The 15,715-nt window shown below is 42.1% G+C and overlaps 1 protein-coding gene and 1 pseudogene across 1 annotated transcript in view; both read left to right on the top strand.

The window, feature by feature from the left end:
- The window catches only part of IP6K1 (inositol hexakisphosphate kinase 1), an 82,452-nt gene that overhangs the window by 60,577 nt on the left and 6,160 nt on the right, over positions 1–15,715 (top strand). The window contains 2 exon segments of the mRNA XM_036869170.1: positions 13,397–13,607; positions 15,403–15,584. Of these exon segments, the coding sequence (XP_036725065.1) occupies positions 13,397–13,607; positions 15,403–15,584 (393 nt within the window).
- LOC118903750 lies at positions 3,523–4,639 on the top strand (annotated as a pseudogene).

The following is a 15,715-nucleotide window of genomic DNA, read 5'->3' as shown; positions in this document are numbered from 1 at the left end:
TTGTAGGTCTCTGTTGTCTCAAAGCAGCAGAGTCACTTTGTTAAGCAAAATTTGAAGCTGAAAGCATCAGTAGGTCTTTAGATCTTGAAAATGAATTCATTGATAGGTAAACCTGAGAAGAATTCACAGCATTAAGTTCCCATTGATGAAGAGCATGCTGTTGTCAAGGAGGTTTCCCTGTTTGCTGGAATGGTCTAGGAGAGAAGGGGCAGCACCTTATCTGGTCCCAGAGGAGGAAGAATTGGATGCTTTCCAGGCTAAGGCGATGAGACAAGCTGGCGAGGAGGCTCTGTGGAGCTTGTGTATGTATGTGCTGGGGGATGAATTGATGGTAAGAAATCTACAGAAGGACTGGGGCCTGGAGGTCCTAACTTTTAAAGGAAAAATAAATCTGTTTTAAAACGTAATTAACTTTATAGACTAGAAACCCCGTGGATATATACCAGAAATTAAGGTACTTGATTTCAAATCTGATTTTTGTCACTATGATTATATATTTTTATGATTGCCTCTCACGTGTAAGTTATGTTTTTTGTTCTGTGTTTTGTTTGTTTTGGCTGTGCCACATGGCTTGCGGGATCTTAGTTCCCTGACCGGGAATTGAACCCGGGCCACTGAAGTAAAAGCACCTAGTTCTAACCACAGGACTGCAGGGAATTCCCTGTGTTCTGTTTTTTGGTTTTGTTTTATTTATTTACTTTTGGTTGCATTGGGTCTTTGTTGCTGTGTGCGGGCTTTCTCTAGTTGTGGCGAGCAGGGGCTACTCTTCGTTGCGGTGCGTGGGCTTCTCATTGCAGTGGCTTTTCTTGTTGCGGAGCACGGGCTCTAGGTGCATGGGCTTCAGTAGTTGTGGCATGCGGGCTTCAGTAGTTGTGGCTCACGGGCTATAGAGCGCAGGCTCAGTAGTTGTGGCGCACAGGCTTAGTTGCTCCGTGGCATGTGGGATCTTCCGGGACCAGGGCTCGAACCTGTGTCCCCCGCATTGGCCAAGCGGATTCTTAACCATTGTGCCACCAGGGAAGCCCCTGTGTTCTGTTTTTCAACTTTTCCAAAGCAGTATGAATTCAGTCATGTTTGTACCATCCTTTACTTGGGGGATCCTCGATTTAGAAAAACCATCCTATTGGTATTGACTTTTGTTTCCTTAAATCTTTAATTGTGGTGAAATATACATAACATAAACATTTTAAAATATTTATTTATTTATTTATTTATTTAAATAAATTTATTTATTTATTTATTTACTTTTGGCTGTGTTGGGTCTTCGTTTCTGTGGTGAGAGCTTTCTCTAGTTGCGGCAAGCGGGGGCCACTCTTCATCGCGGTGCGCGGGCCTCTCACTATTGCGGCCTCTCGTGTTGCGGAGCACAGGCTCCAGACGCGCAGGCTCAGTAGTTGTGGCTCACGGGCCCAGTTGCTCCGCGGCATGTGGGATCTTCCCAGACCAGGGCTCGAACCCGTGTCCCCTGCATTGGCAGGCAGATTCTCAGCCACTGGCTGCGTTGGGTCTTCGTTGCTGTGCGCGGGTTTTCTCTAGTTGCGGTGAGCAGGGGCTACTCTTTGTTGCCGTGCGCAGGCTTCTCATTGCGGTGGCTTCTCTTGTTGCGGAGCACGGGCTTAGTTGCTCCGCAGCATGTGGAATCATCCCGGACCAGGGCTCAAACCCGTGTCCCCTGCATTGGCAGGTGGATTCTTAACCACTGCGCCACCAGGGAAGTCCACATAACATAAAATTTAACCTTTTTTTTTTTAAAGTGGTTGCACCTTGTCTTTTTTTTTAATTAAGTATAATTGATTTACGATGTTTGTTCATTTCTGCTTTACAGCAAAATTTACCGTTATATAATTTAGTGGCATTAAATACATTCACAGTGCTGTATACCATTACCATTATCTATTTACAGAACTTTTACATCATCTCAAACAAAATCTCTATACCCATTAAATAACTCCCCATTTCCCTCTCACCTGAACCCCTGGTACCCCCTAATCTACTTTCTGTCTCTACAGATTTGCCTGTTGTAGAGATTTCATACAAGTGGAATCATGTAACGTTTCTCCTTTTGGGTCTGGCTTATTTCACTTAGCATAATGTTTTCAAGGTTCATCCACCTTGTAGCGTGTCAGAACTTCATTTGTTTTTATGGCTGAATACTATTCCAGTGTCAATATATGCCACATTTTGTTATCCGTTCATCTGTTGATGGACACTTGGGTTGTTTCCATCTTTTGGCTAATGTGAATAATGCTTCTGTGAGTATTTATCTGAGTCTCTATTTCCAATTCTTTTGAGTATATAGGAGTGGAATTGCTGAATCATATGGTAATTCTGTGTTTAACTTTTTTGAGGAACTGTCAAACTGTTTTCCATAGTGGCTGTACCATTTGACATTCTTACCAACAGTGTTCCTATTTCTCCACATCCTTACAAACCCTTATTTTCCATTAAAAAAAAAAATTATAGCCACCCTAGTAGGTGTGAAGTGGTGTCTCATTGTTTTGTTTTGATATGCATTTTCTTAATGATTAATGAATGATGTTGATGTGCCATTGGCCATTTGTGTATCTTCTCTGGAGAAATGTCTATTCAAGTCCTTTGTGCAGTTTTGAATTGTATGGTTTGTTATTATTTTCAAAACAGAATCAGAATAATACTGAATTTGGAGGAATAAATATTCTAAGGCTGCAAAACGAGAGAGAAGCCAGAATCAAACACACTGCTGTCCCTAAGTGGCTAAGAAACAACAGTTATAAATGCTTTATAAATGTGGCTTTAGCCGCCTACTCATCCACACTCAACACATCCATGGCCAAATCTTCTGCTATAAATATGCCAAAACCAGAAACAGAACTGCAAGCCCTGTTAGCTCATGGAGTCCTTCTGATGCTCAGGGAAAAAAAAAAAACCCTTAAAATGGAGTTGAGCCCCTGGCTCCAAAGAAATGTTTTCTAAATCACAACCACCAGAATTGGGACAAGTTAGAATTTCAAGGTGCCACCCAGGGAAGGATTGTCAGTCATAGATTGGTTCAGTTTTTCCCCCAACCTGCTCTCAGACTGGGGAACAGAAGTCTTTAAAAGCCATAGCAAATCCTTAGTATCTACCTGATTTTTTTTTTCCTCAGGCTGCGTTTTCACTAGGGAAGAATAAATACACTTTCTCAAAAGTACAATTAAATTAAAATTGATCCCTTCTTTTTAAGTCAAATGAAGTCCAGTTTATTCAGAGAAAATGGAAGATATGATGGGTCCAATTCATGTATTTCAAAGACTGATACCATAGGGTTTTTACCTTTTTTTTTGTTTTTGGCTGCACCACGTGGCATGTGGGATCTTGGTTCCCTGACCAGGGATCAAACCCGTGCCACCTGCAGTGGAAGCACAAAGTCTTAACCACAAGACTGCCAGGGAAGTCATTTACTTTTTATTTTGAAATAAATTTAGAATTACAGAAAAGTTGCAGAAATAATAAGAGTTCCTCTAATGGTCCCATGATGCCGATGTACCAAGTAAAGCCCTGTAATTGTGTGGCTCACCTCTCTGTGTAGATGCACGTACTGGCTCCCCAGTGTGCATGGCAGGACCATCAGCCCCGTGCTAGATGCAGGAAGAGTCTTCAACCTATTGAGTTCCGCCAAGATACTTTATTTTTTCCACCAAGATGATATTCTAAAGTATCTGTATGAATTGAAAGCTGCAGTCGATGGTCTCTCCAAGATGATTCAGATGCCAGATGTGGATTTGGATATTACCAACATAATCCAAGCTGATGAACCCACTGCTTTAGCTACCAATGCATTGGGCTTAAATTCGGTGTTTGGAAGAGACTACAGGGCACTGAAAGACATCTTGATCAACACAAACCCACCCTCCCCTCCCTTCCCCTCCCTTCCCCTCCCTTCCCCTCCCTTCCCCTCCCTTCCCCTCCCTTCCCCTCCCTTCCCCTCCCTTCCCCTCCCTTCCCCTCCCTTCCCCTCCCTTCCCCTCCCTTCCCCTCTCTTCCCCTCTCCCTGCTTGTATTGCACTGGCTGCTCTGTGACCACTAGAGTCCTCTCTACTGTTCACACACATTCAGCAGTCAAGAGCACGCCAGAAAACCTTCGTAAGTGCTGGGTTTTACTCTTAATTTGGAAGAATGTGCTAAAGACTCAGATGAAGTTCAGTATCCAAATGATGTATCCCATTGAAGGAGAAGGGAACATGCACATTTTTTGTTTTCTGTTTGGCCAGAAGCATAATGCTGTAAGTTTAACCCTTATAGATAGCTGGGTAGATAGAGCTATTTTTCAGCCAGAAGAGGGAAGCCACCGTGTTCTGCTCCATGAATTCAGCTTTTGGGAAGAGCTCCTGGCTTCTTGGGAATGAACTCACTGTGGCAGAAATTGTGCTGTGGTCTGTTCTCCAGCAGACAGGAGGCTGCAGTGTGATGGTGCCAGCCAACGTGCAGAAGTGGATGAGGGCCTGTGAAAACCTGGCCCTTTTTAACACTGCCCTTAAGTTCCTTAAGTGAATTTCAGTACCTGATTTTAAAGGGTTTAGATTTTAAGTATGATGCTGTTTCATGCCGATTGTTAGTAAAGGGACTTATACTAAAATCAGAGTCTTTACTTAGGCTGGTTGTCTAGTATCAATAAACAAAAGCATCATTAAAAAATACATAACCATAGTATAATTTATAATTACCAAAGCCAGTAAAGGAACATTGGTATAATACTGTTAACTAATCCGTACATTTTATTCAAATTTTGGCTGTTTTTCCACTTATAAATTTATTTATTTATTTTTGGCTGCATTGGGTCTTCGTTGCTGCGCGCGGGCTTTCTCTAGTTGCGGCGAGTGGGGGCTACTCTTCGTTGCGGTGCGCGGGCTTCTCATTGCGGTGGCTTCTCTTGTTGTGGAGCATGGGCTCTAGGTGCACAGGCTTCAGTAGTGTGCCACGCAGACTCAGTAGTTGTGGTTCGTGGGCTCTAGAGTACAGGCTCAGTAGTTGTAGTGCACGGGCTTAGTTGCTCTGCGGCATGTGCGATCTTCCCAGATCAGGGCTTGAACCCGTGTCCCCTGCATTGGCAGGCGGATTCTTAACCACTGTGCCACCAGGGAAGCCCCCCCGCCTTTTTAAAAAATATTTATTTATTTATTTATGTTTGGCTGCATTGGGTCTTAGTTGCAGCATGCGAGATCTTTGTTGCGGCAGGCGGGCTTCTCTCTAGTTGTGGCGCGCGGGCTCCAGAGCACGTGGGCTCTATAGTCATGGCATGTGGGCTCTCTAGTTGTAGAGAGTTGGGCTCAGTAGTTGTGGCATGTGCACTTAGTTGCCCTGCGGCATGTGGGATCTTAGTTCCCCAACCAGGGATCAAACCCGCGTCCCCTGCATTGGAAGGCGGATACTTAACCACTGGACCACCAGGGAAGTCCTGACCTTGACACTTTTGAAGAGTACTAGTAGTTATTTTGTAGACTGTCCCTAAATTTGGATTTGTCTTATCTTTCCTCAGGATTAGATTGAGGTTGTATATTGGGTTGGCCAGAAAGTTCATACGGATTTTTGTCAGATGTCACAGAAAAACCCGAACGAACTTTCTGGCCAACCTAATATTTTGGGGCGATAGAAATGATCCTGTGTCCTCTTTAGTTCATCATATCACAAGGTACATACCTTGTTACTGGTGATTTAACTTTTTTTTTTTTTTTTTATTTATTTTTGGCTGTGTTGGGTCTTCGTTGCTGTGTGCGGGCTTTCTCTAGTTGCAGTGAGCGGGGGCTACTCTCTGTGGCGGTACATGGGCGTCTCATTGCGGTGGCTTCTCTTGTTGGAGAGCACAGGCTCTAGGCACACAGGCTTCAGTAGTTGTGGCACACGGGCTCAGTAGTTGTGGCTCATGGGCTCTAGAGCACAGGCTCAGTAGTTGAGGCGCATGGGCTTAGTTGCTCCACGGCATGTGGGATCTTCCCGGACCAGGGCTCAAACCTGTGTCCCCTGCATTGGCAGGCAGGTTCTTTTTTTTTTTTTTAGAAATTCACGTTCTTTTATTTATTTATTTATTTATTTATGACTGTGTTGAGTCTTCGTTTCTGTGCGAGGGCTTTCTCTAGTTGCGGCAAGTGGGGACCACTCTTCATCGCGGTGCGCAGGCCTCTCACCATCGCAGCCTCTCTTGTTGCGGAGCACAGGCTCCAGACGCGCAGGCTCAGTACTTGTGGCTCACGGGCCCAGTTGCTCCGTGGCATGTGGGATCTTCCCAGACCAGGGCTCGAACCCGTGTCCCCTGCATTGGCAGGCAGATTCTCAACCACTGCGCCACCAGGGAAGCCCGGCAGGCAGGTTCTTAACTGCTGCACCAGCAGGGAAGCCCCCCCATCATTTTTGACTATTGCTTTACTTTCAGTTACCGCAAGATGTTCCAGGCTCATCTTGTATTTTTCCTGTCCAGATTCAGGAGCCAAATACTTCTGCAACAAGCTCTTCTTCCTTTTAGGAATGGTATTTAGAAAAAACAAGATCTTGGTGCTAGATGTTCTGATTGCCACTGGAATATCTTTGCCTTTAGCCCCTTTCAACACACAGGTTTAGAAAATACATGTATTAATACTAACCCACAATTACACATATATTTCTTTATTGCCAGAAGGACAGGTATTTTTAAAACTCAGCTAAGGAAAAATGCCAGTAATAGTCTATATTTTGGCAATAGGTTTGAAGAGGGATTTTCATTTATTTAGTATGACCAGCGGTAGTTATCAAGTGTTACTTCTTTTTTTTTTCAATATTTTATTCCATGCCATGCCATGCCATGCCATGCCATGCCATTCCATTCCATTCCATTGGGTCTTCGTTGCTACGTGCGGGCCTTCTCTAGTTGCGGCCAGCAGGGGCTACTCTTCGTTGCAGTGCACGGGTTTCTCATTGTGGTGGCCTCTCTTGTTGCGGAGCATGAGCTCTAGGCCCGTGGGCTTCAGTAGTTGTGGCACATGGGCTCTGTAGTTGTGGCTCGCGGACTCTAGAGCTCAGGCTCAGCAGCTGTGGTGCACAGGCTTAGTTGCTCTGCGGCATGTGGGATCTTCCCGGACCAGGGATCAAACCCATGTCCCCTGCATTGGACTGCTAACCACTGCGCTACCAGGGAAATTCCAAGTGTTACTTCTTAATAGTACTAAATATGAGGTTCTAGGCTTCTGTATAGTTATTCAAAACTTTGCCTCATTCATTTTTCAGTTACCAGTACTTACTGAGCATCTACTAGATGCCAGGCCCTGTGCTCATTAGAGTAAAAGACAAAAAAGGCCCATACCTTTATGGAGCTTACATGCTACTGTGAGAAACAAAGAATAAACAAATTATAGACAAAACAATTATAGATTGTGATAAGTACTTTGAATAAAATAAGTCAGGTTCTGTAATTGAAAATAATAAAGCTTCCAAAACAGAGCACTTGATATAGAATGATCAGGGAAGGAGTGTCTGGGGGGACTTAAAGGACTGAAGGATGAGGAGCAGCTGTGGGCAAAGGACAATGGAAAGAACATTCCAAGCTTCCACTCATAAACAAAAGCCCTGAGGTAAAAAACAACAGGGCTTCCCTGGTGGTGCAGTGGTTGACAATCTGCCTGCCAATGCAGGGGACACGGGTTCGAGCCCTGGTCTGGGAAGATCCCACATGCCGCGGAGCATCTAGGCCCGTGAGCCACAACCACTGAGCCTGCGCATCTGGAGCCTGTGCTCCGCAACAAGAGAGGCCGCGACAGTGAGAGGCCTGTGCACCGCGATGAGGAGTGGCCCCCGCTTGCCGCAACTGGAGAAAGCCCTCGCACAGAAACAAAGACCCAACACAGCCAAAAATAAATAAATAAATAAATTTATAAGAAAAACAACAACAACAACTAGTTCTAAGAACTAGTCTACCTCTTTTTGCCAATTAAGAGTTAAGAAACAAAAGCAATTATACTCCAATAAAGATGTTAAAAAAAAAAGTTAAGAAACAACCCTATTCATAAATGGTCAAAGGAGTTGAATAAACATTTCTCCAGAATAGATACACAAATGGCCAATAAGCACATGAAAAGATAATCAACATCATTAGTCATTAGGGAAATGCAAATCTAAACCACAATAGAGACTACTCACAACCGGTGGATGGCTATTAAAAAGAAAGAAAACTAACACAACATTATAAAGCAACTATATTCCAATAAAAATTAATTTGAATAAATAAATAAAAATACATTAAAAGAAAAGGAAGGAAGGAAGACAGGAAGAAAGGAAGGAAGAAAGAAAGAGTGGCAAAGATATGGAGAAATAGGAACATTGCTGGTAAGAATGTCAAATGGTACAGCCACTATGGAAAAACAGTTTGACAGTTCCTCAAAAAGTTAAACACAGAATTACCATATGATTCAGCAATTCCACTCCTACGTATATACTCAAAAGAATTGGAAATAGAGACTCAAACAGATACTTGTAATACTCACAGAAGCATTATTTACAATAGCCAAAAGGTGGCAACAACCCAAGTGTTTGATTGGGTTGAACAGACGAACGGATAAACAAAATGTGGCATATATTTACGCTGGAAGAGTATTCAGCCATAAAAACAAATGAAGTTCTGACACATGCTACAAGGTGGATGAACCTTGAAAACATTATGCTAAGTGAAATAAGCCAGACCCCAAAGGACAGACGTTACATGATTCCACTTGTACGAAATATCTACAGTAGGCAAATTTGTAGAGACAGAAAGTAGATTAGAGGGTACCAGGGGTTCAGTTGAGAGGGAAATGGGGAGTTATTTAATGGGTATAGAGATTTTGTTTGAGGTGATATAAAAGTTCTGGAAATAGATAACGAAAGTGGTTATACAACATTGTGAATGTACGTAATGCCACTGAATTTTACATTTAAAAATGGTTAAAGTGACAAATGTATGTTATATATGTTTTACCACAATTTTAAAAAGTAAAAAAAAGTATATTAAAGAACCCCCGAAAACCTCTACCCAAATATAATTCTCTGTGTTTAAGCCAATCTTACAAATGCCAAGAAAATTAGGGCTTATATCAAATAAAGTAAAGGACCATTGATTTTCATTTTCCTACCTGAATTCTTTCTAGGTGTGAGTAATGAGGTAAAAAAAAAAAAAAAATCAGGATCAAAAAAATACATATTTTTTAAACTAGTGGTAGGTTGCATGGCTCATTTAATTACCAGATCTTACCCACTCTTGGAAGGATCTTCTTCCTGTTCTACACATAGCATAACTATTTCTCCCTTGATCAGGTATGATGCTCTCTGTCAAGGTGCTCAATGGTATGTGCCTGCAGAGAATTAAAGGTTTCTATTACAGCTTTAGATGGCCCTGCAAGACAAAAAGAAATTTTAAAGGAGAGAATGATGCATTTGAGTATATAAAAATAAAAAGTTTTATCAAAATACACTTTTAAAGAAAATTAAGAGCTATTTACATCACATAAAACTGACTGAGGATTTGTTTCTAGAATGTGTGTGTGTGTATGCAATTCAAAATCAATAGGAAAAAAGACAATTCAGTAGGAAAATGAGCAAAAATAAAGAAAATCAATGAAAACTAAAGACCAAAGGCTAGGATAAATCTCTAGCCAGACTGATTAGGAAAAAGAAAAGACATAAATTTCCAATATCAGAAATGAAAGATGTGGGACTTCCCTGGTGGTCCAGTGGTGAAGACTTCACCTTCCAATGCAGGGGATGTGGGTTCGATCCCTGGTTGGGGACCTAAGATCCCACATGCTTCACCGCCAAAAAACCAAAATATAGAAGCAATATTGTAACAAATTCAATAAAGACTTTAAAAATGGTCCACATCAAAAAAGAAATCTTAAAAAAAAAAGACAGATGTGTCATCACTACAGTTTCTACCGATATTTAAAAAAATAAAAATATTATGAACAATTTTATGCAAGTAAATTCTACAACTTAGATGAAATAGACAATTTCTTGCAAGACACAAACTATGAAAACTCACTCAAGAAGAAATGAATAATCTGAATAGCTCTATGTAGTAAACAAATTGAAATTGGATTTTACAGCATTCTAGCAAAGAAAACTCCAGGCCCACACAACTTCACTGGTGAAGTCTACCAAATATTTAAGAAATACTACACAAACTCTTCCAAAAAGTTGAAGCAGGACTACATCTCTACTCGTTCTATAAGGCTATTACAAGAAAATTAATGTCCTAGACGAAGCTAAATTTAAAAAATTTGAACAAGATTTTAGCAAATTGAATCCAAGAATATAGTAAAAGGACAATATGTCGTGACCAAGTATGGTTTACCATAGGAGTAATGCAGGGTAGGTTTAACATTCAAAAGTTAATGTAATTGACCATATTAATAAACTAAAAAAAGAAAAATCATATGATTATCTCAGTAGATGCAGAAAAAGTACTTGACAGTATCCAACATACATTCTTTTTTTAAATTTATTTTACTGAAGTATAGTTTATTTACAATGCTATGTTAATTTCTGCTGTACAGCAAAGTGATTCAGTTATACATATATGTACATTCTTTTTCATATTCTTTTCCATTATGATTTATCACAGGATATTGAATATAGTTCCCTGTGCTATACAGTAGGACCTTGTTATTTAATCATTCTGTATATAATAGTTTGCATCTGCTAATCCCAAACTCCCAACCCATCCCTCCCCCCCCACCCCCACAAGTCTGTTCTCTCTGTGTGTGAGTCTGTTTCGTATTGTAGAAAAGTTCTTGTCATATTTTAGATTCCACATGTAAGTGATATCATATGGTATTTGTCTTTCTGACTTACGTCACTTAGTATGACAATCTCTAGGTCCATCAGTGTTACTGCAGATGGCATTATTTCATTCTTTTTTATGGCTGAGTAATAGTCCGTTGTCTATATGTACCACATCTTTATCCATTCATCTGCTGATGGACATTTAGGTTGTTTCCATGTCTTGGCTATTGTGAATAGTGCTGCTGTGAACGTAGGGGTGCATGCATCTTTTTGAATTACAGTTTTGTCCGGATGTATGCCCAGGAGTGGGATTGCTGAATCATCTGGCAACTCTAGTTTTTTGAAGAATCTCCATACTGTTCTCCATAGTGGCTGCACCAATTTACATTCCCAAAAACAATGTAGGAGGGTTCCCTTTTCTCCACACCCTGTCCAGCATTTGTTATTTGTACATTTTTTAATGATGGCCATTCTGACTGGTGTGAGGTGGTACCTCGTTGTAGTTTTGATTTGCATTTCTCTAATAATTAGCCATGTTGAGCATCTTTTCATGTACCTGTTGGCCATCTGCATCAACATCCATTCTTGATAAAACAACAAGAGTAACAAAACTCTTAGCAAAGTGGGGATGGAAGAAAGTTCCTCAAACCGGATAGAGGGCATCTATGAAAACCTACAGCTAGCTTCCTACTCAGTGATGAGACAATTGCTTTAACCCCTAAGATCAGGAACGAGACAAGAATGTCCATGCCCTCCATTTCTAGTTGACATATAACTTGGAGGTTCTGGCCAGCGCAGTTAGGCAAGAAAATGAAATAATAAAAGACATCCAGATTGGAAAGGAAGAAGTAAAACTGTCTTTATTTTCAGACAACGTAGAATTCTGTCTTCAGCCAAACTATCAGTCAAGTGTTGGAGTAGAATAAAGTCCTGCAAAGGACTCAGAAAATTGACCTCCTGAATACTCTTTCTTAGGAAGTTACTTGAAGATGTATTCCACTCAAATAAGGAGGAAACCAAGAAAAAGGGGAAAAGGAGAGGACGTAGAAGGAACAATTCTCACTCTGGTCAGCTGCAGCAAGGAGGGGCCCAGCATGGGAGCTATGTGGCAGGCCTGGAGGACACTCTAGATCAGAGTACGAGGGGGAGCCCAGGAAACAAAGAATATTGTAGACCAGGGGGCATTCAAGCTTGAACAGAACTGAAGCTCTGGAAAAGACAAAGAGAAGAAGTTATAAAGGCAAAAAACTGTAGGAGAGGCAGTCATCTGTGTAAGGAAGCCAGGACACAGTTGTGAAGCTCACTAAAGTGAGGTGTACATTTAAACAATGTAATGAGAAGGTAAGAAAAAAGAATCTATTTCACCTTAACGTCTTAAGGATTTTTTTAAAAGAGACCAGGGATTGGGGCAGTGCCCTCCTGGAGAAGGAAATGGGCCAAAGAGAAGGATATCTTGGTCTGGCATACTGACATATTCCTAAATGCTTCTCACTGATTCTCACATAATGCTGATTTTGCACACCAACAGTGTAAAACAAGAAGTGTAGCTGACAGAAGGTTGGATATGGAAGTTAGATGAAGGGCAGCCTAGACCATTTTAAAACAAATAACAAAAAACTCCTTGATTTCTAGGTATTGTGTTTCAATTCGTTTGGTAATGATCCAGAAGAAACTATGAAAACCTGTTTGATAAAAATGGACACAACAAACTGTTTTGCATGAGTACAGCATGGAAAATAGGTGTTTCAACTTAGGAATGCTGGTGGTTTGGTGAGGCAGAAGTTCTGCCTGTTGAGCTTAGAATAGCCTGATGTTCAGTGTCAGCAGAAGACATATTTTGGAGACTGTCTTTGAGAAGTCTTGATGTCTCTCTAGGTGACATTGTCAGGCAGAAGGAAAACACATCTAGAGGAGGACATAGGAAATGACAGCATCATAGAGCAGTTAAATAAGTATAGGGTTAAATTATGTCGACTGTGGATGTCACCTAGAAAATACAGTTCTTTTGAATAGTACAGAAGGCAGTAGTTGAAAGTGAGAGGGTGGGCTTCCCTGGTGGCTCAGTGGTTACGAATCCGCCTGCCAATGCAGGGGGCATGGGTTCAAGCCCTGGTCCGGGAAGATCCCACATGCCACGGAGCAACTTAGCCTGTGCGCCACAACTACTGAGCCCGTGCTCTAGAGCCCGTGAGCCACGACTACTGAGCCCACATGCACAACTAGTGAGCCCACGCGCCTAGAGCCCGTGCTTCACAACAAGAGAAGCCACAGTGATGAGAACCCCACGCACCCCAACGAAGAGTAGCCCCCGCTCGCCACAACTAGAGAAAGCCCGTGCGCAGCAACGAAGACCCAACACAGCCAAAAATAAATAAATAAATAAATTTATTAAAAAGGAAAAAAGGAAAGTGAGAGGATTAGACAAGAGAATGGGGAAAAAATATAGATTTATCCAAAATCAAAGGTAAATAGTGGACTTAGAATGGGGGATTAGTGGTTAGCTATGTTTTGGAAAGATGTCTGCTAGTCGTTGTTCCTACAGTTGATTCAGGGCAGGTGATGTCAGTGTGCTGAGGGACAGCAAGTGCCAGCAGTCTGAACTGAATGGACCCAATCTCTGTAGACATTTGTTGACTGGCTGCCTTTTTTTCTCCAACAGGAGTGGTGTCAGTCTGCTTTGAGGGGGACAGTGATGGTTACATCAACTTGGTGGCCTACCCTTATGTGGAAAGTGAGACCGTGGAGCAGGATGACACACCAGAGCGGGAGCAACCTCGGCGTAAGCACTCTCGCCGGAGCCTGCACCGGTCAGGCAGTGGCAGTGACCACAGGGAGGAGAAAGCCAGCCTGTCCCTTGAAACCTCAGAGAGGTAAGGGGACGGTGAGCAGGACTGGTGGTTCATGTCTGGTCCTGATATACTCAGAATATCTCTAGAGTCCTGATACATCACGGGGAAGTAGGGCTCAAGGTTGGGGGAAGGTGGCTGATGTTCTTAGGCCACCCACATAGGTGCAGGCTGCCGCCTGTATGTCACATCACCCCAGTGATGCCTCCTTCTGAGTATAGCTGTAGCTAGTCAAGAGAGAATGAAGTTCCCTCAGCTTTTTGGAAACAAGAACACCCTGTTTCTTCCAGCTTTGTTATGTCTCGCACCCCCAAGACAGAGGTGGAAATGCATTGGTCCACGATGAGGTTCCAGCTCCTTTCTCACCTGCAGGATGTCAGAGCCCAAAGACAATGAGTGGCATCCAGACTAGTGTTCCTTAAGGGTTTGGGTGTCAGATCTCTCTGAGACTCTGATATCAGCTATTAATCCTTTCCCTGAATCTGAAGTTCAGTTTATTGTATTGGAAATTGATTTTTCTTGTAGATTAGGAAAATAGTCTACAAAGGAATTATTTTTCTTGATATATCATGCAAAAAAATGTGAACCCCAACAAGGGTGGCCATAATCAAAAGGATAGACAATAAAAGTTTTGATGAGGATATGGAGAAATTGAAACCCTCCTACATTGCTGATGGGAATGTAAAATAGTGCAGCCATTCTGGAAAAAAATTAGGCAGTTTTTCAAAAAGTTAAACCTGGCAACTGCACTCCTAGGTATATGCCCAAGAGAATTGAAGGAATATATTCACACATAAAACTTGTACACAAATGTTTATAGCAGCATTATTCCTAATAGCCGAAAACTGGAAACAACCTGAGTGTCCATTAGTTGGTGAATGGATAAATTAAATGTGGTATATCTATACAATAGAATATTACTCAGCAATAAAAAGGGATGGAGTACTGGCACATGCTACAACATGGATGAACCTTGAAAACATTTATGTTAAATGAAAGAAGCCAGTCACAGAAAACCACATATTATATGGTTCCATTTGCATAAGATGTTCAGAATAGGCAAATCCATCGTTTCTCTCCAAGAGACAGAAGGCAAAGTCAGTGGATGCCAGGGACTGAGGGGGAGGGATAGATGGGAAGTGACTGCTAATGGTGACAAGGTTTGTTTTTGGGGTGATGAAAATTCCTAAAAATTAGATAGTGGTGATGTTTTATAACCTCATGAATATACTAAAAAAAACCCAAAACACTGAATTGTAAAAAAAATAAAACTAATGTAAATAAAAAATGAGCTTTTTAACCAAAGTGAAATTAAAATTGTATGATTAAGTTACTTTATATATATTTAATATCACTCAAAAATAAGTTTCAGTGAGGGAATTCCCTGGCAGTCCAGTGGTTAGGACTCGGCACTTTCACTGCTGAGGGCCTGGGTTTGATCCCTCGTCCAGGAACTAAGATCCTGCAAGCCGTGCGGCATGGCCAAAAAAAAAAAAAAAAAAAAATTCAGTGAATAGGATTCTCTGTGACTTGACCTAGAAGTTGGAATTGGGACATTTCTTAGATGTGGCAGCACATAGTTTGTCTCTGACATCAGATCAGATCAGTTTAGCAGCACAGGCTGCACACCCTAGCTCCTTAGTACTTATACCATTTACTCACTTTAATGGGCTCATGCATCTGGGCCCCGTGTCACCCCTCAGGAAGGTCTGTGCGTGGCACATTAGACTTGATCCAGGCCTCCCCAACCCTGTGTAGTGAGACCCCAGAGGGTGACTTGTCTGAGCCCCTTAGCAATGGGTATGTTCTTCCTTCTTAGCCCCCAGGAGGCAAAGACTCCGAAGGTGGAGCTGCACAGCCACTCGGACGTCCCTTTCCAGATGCTGGATGGCAACAGCGGTCTGAGTTCTGAGAAGATCAGCCACAACCCTTGGAGCCTGCGCTGTCACAAACAGCAGCTGAGCCGCATGCGCTCCGAGTCCAAGGACCGAAAGCTCTACAGTATCCTTGTTACTGCTTCCCCAGCAGTGCCTGCTACTGGGACCATGACTCCTGTGTCAGGGCACCTACCAGTACCATGGCCAGTGCCCTCTCTGTTCAGGGGCTCGTCTTTTGTTCTCATCTCCCTTTTC

The sequence above is a fragment of the Balaenoptera musculus genome, chromosome 11, assembly GCF_009873245.2.
Source record: "Balaenoptera musculus isolate JJ_BM4_2016_0621 chromosome 11, mBalMus1.pri.v3, whole genome shotgun sequence".
NCBI classification, from domain to species: Eukaryota; Metazoa; Chordata; class Mammalia; order Artiodactyla; family Balaenopteridae; genus Balaenoptera; species Balaenoptera musculus.
The sequence above is the reverse complement of the archived record's forward strand: the minus strand, read 5'-3'. Positions and strand labels throughout refer to the sequence as shown.